This window comes from Physeter macrocephalus, chromosome 19 (assembly GCF_002837175.3).
Source record: "Physeter macrocephalus isolate SW-GA chromosome 19, ASM283717v5, whole genome shotgun sequence".
In the NCBI taxonomy this organism is placed as follows: Eukaryota; Metazoa; Chordata; class Mammalia; order Artiodactyla; family Physeteridae; genus Physeter; species Physeter macrocephalus.
In genome coordinates, this window is record NC_041232.1 from 44,123,838 (window position 1) to 44,133,636 (window position 9,799).

Consider the following 9,799-nt stretch of genomic DNA (forward strand, 5'->3'; position numbering starts at 1 on the left):
GGCCACGGCTCACGGGCCCAGCCGCTCCGCGGCACGTGGGGTCCTCCCAGACCGGGGCGCGAACCCGGTTCCCCTGCATCGGCAGGCGGACGCGCAACCACTGCGCCACCAGGGAAGCCCAACAGATTCTTGAAGTTGTGATTTTTCCAAGACTAAAAGCAAAAGTGGCAGATACTGAAGATCCACTAATTTCCAGAGAAATAAGCTTTCCAGTATAAAACAGTAAATGAAACTGATTTGATAGAAAAGCAAAGACATACTATTTTAATTTTAACCTCTACATTGACAGAGAAGACTTCTATTCCACATTGTCTCAAGAGATTTCACAACTTGCACCATGTTTACATCTGGTTGTTATATTTTATGAATTTTGTTGATTTGCAGTTGATGTTTCTTAATGTCAATTCAATCTTAAGCATGTTGATGGAAACTAGAGAAACACAAGTAATTCTGAAGGAAAATTACTCAAAAGGCCAACTTTGAGCAAAAATTCCAAACTATTTTATTCCTTTGTCCTTTAAAAGACATCAAAAAATAGTGAAGTAACTTATTTCATTTTGTTTTATTTTATTTTACTTTATTTTAGGTCACACCATATGGCTCTTGGGATCTTAGTTCCCTGACCATATATATCCCCTCAGCAGCGAAAGTGCAGAGTCCTAACCACCGGACAGCCAGGGAATTCCCAGTAACTTATTTTAATTATAAATTATTCTCTTTCCCTTCCCTCTTGCAATGATCTTAATAAGAAGCCGAAAGAGACAGCAGATTGACCAGTGAGAAGCAGCTTAAGACCTCAAAAATCCATAAACAGCATGTCATCAGCAGAATAAGAAATGAAGTGTACATCACAACGTACAGAGCAGGCAGCTTTTTATTTCTCCACAAGAGTGACTGCTAGTGTTAGAGCTTTTCTTCCTATGAAGAAGCTATAAAAGCAGCAGAGAACTTATATATTTACATGCGCATGCATGTAAATATACATATTTATCAATGATTTATCTGGCTTTTTGATAAAAAGGTCAAAATGTTTAAAGTGAAGAAATATAGCATTGCTTATCATTCTAGATACTATGATTTTCACATATATAGTAACGTGAAGAAAATAAGTAACGATTGTATATAACAATATCATGGATAATGCCCAATCTGTTTTTCATAAGTTCTGTTTTTTATTAATAAGACACACACACACACACACACACACACACACACGGAGTAAGAACCAGTTTCACCTATTTCCTGATTTAATCACTTGTCACTTAACCAACCAGAACTTTATAGGGTTTTGGTGAAAGATGCTATCTTGAGAAATATTGACCAGCCTAAAAACAGTCACGGTGATAGAGTCACCGTTTCCACTGCTTTTATCATAAAATAATTTATGAACAGACATAAAATATTTTTATTGTCACTGGATTTATTGTTTCCACTTTAACTCATGTATATGTACAAATGTGTTGTTTTCTATTATATGTAGTAAACTGTATGATGTCAGATTTTGAAATTGTTCGCAATAATCTGTGATAGTTTAAACTATCTTGCAAAAAATAAGAAAACTGGTCTATACTTAAGTAATATTTCTCAGTAATACTGCAAGTACTAATTCTATAAAATCTTTTGGAGGCTTAATAAACCCCAAGCTTAATAATGCTTAGTGGTTGTATCAAAATATTTCCTTTACTGATTCATATTTAATATATTTACCATATTTACTATGTGTCTTTAGAGTATAGACTGTGTACCTTTTTTTTTTTTTTTTTTTGCGGTACGCGGGCCTCTCACTGTTGTGGCCTCTCCCGTTGCGGAGCGCAGGCTCAGCGGCCATGGCTCACCGGCCCAGCCGCTCCGCGGCATGAACCCGCGTCCCCTGTGTCGGCAGGCGGACTCTCAACCACTGCGCCACCAAGGAAGCCCGACTCTGTACCTTTTAAGTGCTTTTAAAAGATATAAGGGATTAATTCAAAACCTCAAAGCACTGGGCAAAGTATACAGAAGTATACCACTTCTGTATACAAGGTGTGTTTTTCTAGATGTAAACTTAAGGCTAATGAAAAACACTGATGAAAGGAATGTTACCCCTGGACTCAGAACAACCAACCCATGCCTCAGGTATGGCTGTGATAGTAAGACTACTTAAATTTTTATTTGACTTTCTGAAGCTATTCTGTGAAGTAGATCACATAAATTCTCGATGGGTACTTGGTCATTGTAATCAAACTCAAGCATAAATTTCATTTTGGGACATTTCAATTTTGACACATCTGTTTTATATGTAATCAATTAAAGAATGGTGGAAGCAGATCAGTCATAGGAAACTAAAACATGTTTCTGGTTTTGGTGCCTCTCTTTGTACTAAACTAAGATAATTTAGCCCTCTGATGTTTGCTAATTTTTCTGGCATGAAAAGTGTACAGCTAACTTGGTACTTTATTTCTAACCACTACCAAAAAACAAGTAGTTTATCTTTCATTTCATGTCGAATTTTAATGCAAATAGCTACCATATGGCTTTTATCCCAAACTTTACAAGAGCAGCTGGAAGCTAAATGTAGTAGTTAAAACTACGAAATTCGTAACATGGTTTCTCACCTTTGCCTACAAGTGCTTCAGCCTGAAGAGGAGAAGGAACTTGAAGAGAAATTTTCTGACAAGCATCGCAAAATAATATTAAAACCTCAAAAGAAGGAAAAAAATCAGGAATTACATTTGATCACAAACTTTCACATTACAGTTTTGTCTTATTGATAAAAGTATTGTCAATTTCAGAAACAAATTAATCTTCCAAACCTTCAATATTTTTCATATTCATTTTAAAAGGAAACAGCAAAGAAAGTGGCTTTAGGGACACAACAGTCATTTAGTATCAATGAAAAAATTAAAATGAATAGAGTTCTTAGAACCCGAATTGTATTGCATCCTTTCAAGAAAATGTGTTACAAACCATTGACGCTATATAGAGTTTATCATCTCTAAGACCATTTGTAAATGTCATTCTGATTTCTTACCATGAAGAAAGTACTTAACTCTGGAATACAATAATCACATATTTGTACACAAATCATCATTTTCACAGCCCCAAGTAATCTGACCTGTAGTTAAGTCGAGAAAATATTCGAGGATGTTTTTAACTGCCTGAAGACCAACGTCCATAAATATTCACGATCTTAAATTACTCCTTGGACTGGCTTTGCATAAACTTCAAAGTCTAAATGATCTCATTCACAAAACTAGTCTAAAAAGAAATACATTTCAAAATTTAGAGAGTAGACTTCAACAGGGTAAAGATTTTTAATTAAATTCAAGACACAAATATTGCTTTAAAAAGCTGTATACCTAACTCAAGGAAAGAAGACAGAGACTATCTGAAAAGTAAGAGAAAAGCTGTCAGTTTAAAAGTGAATGTAAGTTCAAAACCTATTTTACTTATTTTTCTTGGCATTTTCTGTTTATTTGCTTCTTCTACTGTTTTTCCAAATGACAGTTTCGTTATTATTTAAATATAAAACAGAGCTAAGACAAGGCTTCCTCGGTGGCGCAGTGGTTAAGAATCTGCCTGCCAATGCAGGGGACACGGGTTCGAGCTCTGGTCCGGGAAGATCCCACATGCCGCGGAGCAACTAAGCTCGTGTGCCACAACTACTGAGCCTGTGCTCTAGAACCCGAGAGCCACAACTACTGAGCCCGTGTGCCACAACTACTGAAGCCCACGTGCCTAGAGCCTGTGCTCCTCAACAAGAGAAGCCACCGCAATGAGACGCCCACACACCGCAACAAAGAGTAGCCCCCACTCGCCACAACTAGGGAAAGGCCGCGTGCAGCAACGAAGACCCAATGCAACCAAAAATAAATAAATTAAATAAATAAATTTAAAAAAGAAAAGATTAAGAAAAAAACCCAGTCTTGACCAATACAGATACTAATTAAAATGCAATTTAAAAAATAGAGCTAGAACAGATATGTCAATTTATAACCAATTTTTCTCTGAGGACATATTTCTAGAGTTATGGGACCCACTATTTGGGAGAAGGAAAGAAAACCATCAGCCATATTGTGAATGTATATTTCTTTTCTAACTCAACCCAAGTTTATTGGCTATATCATGTCAGCCTATTTAAACAGTCTGTAATTTGACAATAACTCTGTTAGGCAGATAATACTAAAAACTGGAATTTAAAAAGTTGCATTTGTATTCTGCTTTAAATAACCACTTTTAAAAAAGAGTCTTTTTATTTACTTGACATAAGATTTTCATTCCTTTTTTTAAAATAATGATTACTTCTTTTTATTATAAATTTATTTATTTTTGGCTGCATTGGTTCTTCGTTGCTGCACGCGGGCTTTCTCTAGTTGTGGCGAGCGGGGGCTACTCTTTGTTGCGGTGTGCAGGCTTCTCATTGCGGTGGCTTGCAGACCACAGGCTCTAGGCACACAGGCTTCAGTACTTGTGGCTTGTGGGCTCTAGAGCACAGGCTCAGTAGTTGTGGTGCAGGGGCTTAGTTACTCCACAGCATGTGGGATCATCCTGGACCAGGGCTCGAACCCGTGTCCCCTGCATTGGCAGGCGGATTCTTAACCACTGCACCACCAGGGAATTCCCAATGTTTTCATTCTTAATACCAGGCAATGAAGTACACAGTTACAAAGCTATTAAAAACCTAAGTGGAAGCCAAGTTTCTGTATTTTTCCAAGACTGTCACATTTTTCTTTATTATTTTTTTTCAAGTTAAATGCCTTGCTTGAACTAAGAGCTCTGCCCTTCTTTTAGCCCTTCCTGGGTAAAATTAAGAAAGTCCTGGATATTTCACCTCTCCACCCAGAATCCTTTTCCTCTTCTCACAGCTCAGTGGAACTAAGTATGTTAAATAAGTACAGCTTATTTACTAGTAGCAAAAGCAAACCTCAGAACCTCCTGGGTCAAATGGCTGAGGAGTGAATTCATTCCATCACTCCTTAGAAAAACACCACAGCAAGACTGAACAGGAGAGTCCCTTGAAAAACTAACAGGTTGGCAGTGGAAACTTGAAGAGCAAACCAAACACCTGCCGTCCCGGGTCACAAGTCTCTCAACTCTTCCTTGAATTTTTCTCAGATCTGTTTTTGTTCTCCCAGTCTACCTTCTCTGCCTTCCACTACCACCCTACTCTCTTTCAAGCCCAGACTGAAGGAGGGAAACGCACAGTAACATGCTTGAACTCCCTAATCCTTTGCTTGTTACTCACCAGGAAAGAGAAAAGGAGCTGCTTAGAGAAGATGCTCCCTGGGGCAGTGGAGGCCACAGCCAGCAGAAGCAGTCCCAATGGTCACGGATGGTGGCTGGATAACAGGGCAGCTTGGGATGCACAGGGCGGCTTCAGCAGATTCCCAACAGCTGGCACTTGTACAGGATATTCTGCTGCGACCTTGGCGTGGATGAGCTTGATTTGGAGAAGAGTCAGGAGGCAAGTGGTAAAAATGACAGGAGGAGGAGGAACAGAACAATTGCTTTCCTCCTATTCTCAGGTCAGTCCTCCTCCTTCAGTTCAATTACCTCAGAATGGAAAGAGGTTTTCCTATAAGTGGGGAGGGTGGGGTACCACTAGCTCTTCCTCACAGCTTTCAAAATTCCTACTGCCACTTGACACATAGGCAGAAGCAACAGGGAGTACCCTCAATCCTTAGCCCTCCCTCCCTTTCCCCCCATGTTAATGCTCTGAAGTCCTCCCTGGCTATTACCCACTCCCATGTCCTCCCCTCCTTCTTGGCCTTGTTAACGTGTCTTGGCCCTGGGTACAAACAGATTGTGTGTGCACAAACTCCACTCAAAGAAGTGATGCCTCCTCAGCTGCCATTGGCAAATCAGGAATACACAGGCATCTGCAATCACATCCATCAGAAGTTATCTCCCCATCTAAGCATTTTGGTGTAGTCTGTCACACCTAGCACTCTAGTTCTGCCCGAGGTCTGGCGCTCTGGTCCACAGCAGCAACTTCACAGATGTGTTGTGTCTACTCCTTATTATTGTCTGCACACTGTGGTTGGATTCTCTAGATGTCACCGGAATTTCCCACAGTGCATTTTGAAGTTATACAAGTTAAGTGAATAAAGAAATAGCTGGGACATAATTTTCTTATTGCAGTCTTTAAATTTTTTTAAATTCAGTTTACTTAAACTAAAAAAAGAAAAACCTAGTTCACCCATTTCTCCCACCATTTCCCATCCCCTGCTTTTTCTTTTAAACCACCAATCTATTCTCTGTATCTATGAGCTTGGCTTTTTATTTATTTATTTTTTCTTAGATTCCACATGTGAGTGAGATCATGGGTATTTGTCTTTCTCTGACCTACGTATTTCGTTTCGCATAATGCCCTCCAGGTCGGTTCACGTTGTTGCACATGGCAAGATTTCATTATTTTTTTAGCTGAATAGTATTCCATTGTATATATATACCATAGTTTCTTCATCCATTCGTTCATTGATGGGCACTTAGGTTGATTCCATATCTTGGTTATTGTAAATAATGCTGCAATGAACATGGAAGTGCATATATCTTTTCAAATTAGTGTTTTCATTTTCCTTGGATAAATACCCAGAAGTGGAACTGCTGGATATGGTAGTTCTATTTTTACTTTTTTGAGGAACCTCCATACGGTTTTCCATAGTGGCTGTACCAATTTACATTCCCACCAAAGTTGCACAAGTGTTCCTTTTCTCCACATCCTCACCAACATTTGTTATTTCTTGTCTTTTTGATGGTAGCCACTCTAACAGGTATGAGGTGATATCTCATTGTGGTTTTGATTTGCATTTCCCTGTTGATTAGTGGTATTGAGCATCTTTTCATGTACCTGCTGACCATCTGCACGTCTTCTTTGGAGAAATGTCTATTCAAATTTCTGTCCATTTTAAAATTGGATTGTTTGCTTTTCTGCTATTGAGTTGTATGAATTCTTTATATGTTTTGGATATTAGCCCCTTATCAGATATATGACTTGCAACTGTTTTCTCCCATTCAGTAGTCTGCTTTTTCATTTTGTTGATAGTTTCCTTTGCTATGCAGAAGCTTCTTAATTTATATAGTCCCTCTTGCTTGTATTTGCTTTTGTTGTTTTTGCTTTTGGATTAGATTCAAAAAATCATGGCCAAGATTTATTTCAAGGAGCTTACCACCTATGTTTTCTTCTAGGACTTTATGGTTTCAAGTCTTATGTTCAAGTCTTACTCATTTTGAGTTTTTGTGTATGAAGACTGTGGTCCTGTCTCTTATTTTTGTATTTGGCTCTCCAGTTTTTCTAGCACCATTTATTGAAGAAACCGTCCTTTCCCCATTGTATATTTTTGGCTCCTTTGTCATAAATTAACTGACCATATATGTGTAAGTTTATTTCTGGGCTGTTTATTCTGTTCCATTGATCTATGTGTCTGTTTTTATGCCAGTACCAGAATTTTTTTTTTTAATGATATTAGGAGGTACTTCTCATAGACTGCATCCTGATCAGGGCCCTCCTTGTCCTCCTTGAGGAGGTAGTGCCCCTTGGCCGACATCCTCCACCCTTGGCACACCCGCCCAGCAGTCCACTAAGGAAACCCCAAGGCCTGGGGAGCTTCTGTCTGCCCCTGTGCACCCGGGCCTCTGGCCTCTCCAAGCCTGGCAGGAGGGGCTAAGGATGCACCCCCTCAGCCTGCAGCTCCACAGGCACACGGGCCTGCACTGCTCCAGCTGCCAGGCCTTACTCACTGCATCACTGGACTCTTCCTTTGCATCATTTGCATCCAGGCTCAGCTGACCAGACATGCGGGTCCTCAGCTCTGCTGCTGCTGCTCCACTCTGCTTCTGCTCCTGCAGCCATCACCAAAGTGCAATAGCATGCTATTTTAATTACTATAGCTTTGTAATAGAGTTTGAAAGCAGGAACCATGATGCTTCCAGCTTTGTTCTTTCTCAGGACTGCTTTGGCTATTCTGGGCCTTTTGTGGTTCCATACAAATTTTAGGACTGTTTGTTCTATTTCTGTGAAAAATACTATTGGAATATAAATATTAATTCTTTTCTTACTGCATTCTTTTTATTACTCATGAAGAGATTTTTTTTCTTGAGTATCTTTATTCAAGAACACCTATGATCGAAGACCAACTCTTTTTAAAATCGCTCCATTCATCCAAATTACTTGTACATCACATGCAGGACATCCTAGTGTAAAAGTACATTATTCCATCAAGCTTAGTTTTGTAAACACTAATGACCCTTGCAATGGAAACTTTAGAATAATTTCTCCTATCACAACTCAATGAGCTCAATATCAGTCTCACACAACAGCAGTGATGGAACTTAGGAAAGGAGGGTAGATATTTTCAAATGGTAATTGTTTAATTTGGGTTATAGAAAGGGAACTAAAATTCATATTTAGGGAATTCCCTGGTGGTCCAGTGGTTAGGGCTCCACACTTTCACTGCCAAGGATGTGAGTTCAATCCCTGGTCGGGGAACTAAGATCTCCACAAGCCGCGTGACGTGGCCAATAAATAAATGAATGAATAAATAAATAAATAATAAAATTCCTATTTAATGAGCCACTGTTAAGAATCAGAAACCATGACAGGCATTTCACTGAATCCTCCCAAACAGCCCAGTGAGGGCTCCTTTTAGATAATGAAAACTTGAGAAAGTAAGTAACCCATTAATCCAGAGATGATGGAGAAGTAAACGTTTGAGCCCAGGTCTGGCTGCCACCAAAGTGCTACTCTTTTCACTCTCTCATGCTATTTTGACAATAAATGTATATCAATATATTAAAAATGAGCAGGAAATGATGGCCGAGTATGTGAGAATTCTGTCTTGTGGAACAATAAGCCTGTTTGAGGCCAGTGAAATGTACTCAGAAGCAGTTATAACCTATACCTCTTGATTACAGTCAATCATCCTAGAACACTGTGAGCATCTGGCCTCTTTTGTGAGCATCACTGTAGTCAAGTAACATGGCTGTCTGACTACTTACTTTGTAAATGTTTGTACTTGAAATTACTCTTCCTGCTCTTGTTACTTACATTTCTACCTCATGGTTTTTTTGTTTTTGTTTTTGTTTTTGTTTTTAATCGGTACGCGGGCCTCTCACCGCTGCGGCCTCTCCCGCTGCGGAGCACAGGCTCCGGACGCGCAGGCCCAGAGGCCACGGCCCACGGGCCCAGCCGCTCCGCGGCACGCGGGATCCCCCCGGACCGGGGCACGAACCCGCGCCCCCCGCATCGGCAGGCGGACTCCCAACCACTGCGCAACCAGGCAAGCCCCCTCATGTTTAACTGAAAAGAAAAGGTACAGCTCAATCCCCATGCTGCTGAGAAAGGAAAAATGGAAGATTTACTTTTGCTTATTTGCCTGTGAATGTAGAAACGGAAATAATAATATAACTGCTTCTTTGGAAGTAGAGGCCAAGAAGGCTTGAGAAATAAAATGTTCTGGAAAAAGAACTAGATGATGTCTTGTAATATATTATTGCCAAAGGTACAACCACCAATAAATATTTACTTTGAATCTGCATTGGAATTTGATTTCTCAATGAGAAAATAAAATCACTTTAATTAGGGACTTCCCTGATGGTCCAGTGGTTAAGAATCCGCCTTCCAATTCAGGGGACGTGGGTGAAAGATTTAAGTCTAAAGACCCACCTGACCATTGCAGTTCTTTAGTTTTTAGCTTAAGTGGTGTCAAGAATATAAGCCTTGGGCTTCCCTGGTGACGCAGTGGTTGAGAGTCTGCCTGCCGATGCAGGGGACACGGGTTCGTGCCCTGGTCCGGGAAGATCCCACATGCCGCGGAGCGGCTGG

General features: G+C 40.0%; 1 protein-coding gene across 1 annotated transcript in view; it reads right to left on the minus strand.

The window, feature by feature from the left end:
- The window catches only part of DSC1 (desmocollin 1), a 25,090-nt gene extending 17,567 nt beyond the window's left edge, over positions 1-7,523 (minus strand). Inside the window, 3 exon segments of the mRNA XM_007119695.2 lie at positions 2,592-2,676; positions 5,222-5,300; positions 7,453-7,523. Of these exon segments, the coding sequence (XP_007119757.2) occupies positions 2,592-2,676; positions 5,222-5,300; positions 7,453-7,523 (235 nt within the window).
- Positions 7,524-9,799: the final 2,276 nt, after the last annotated feature.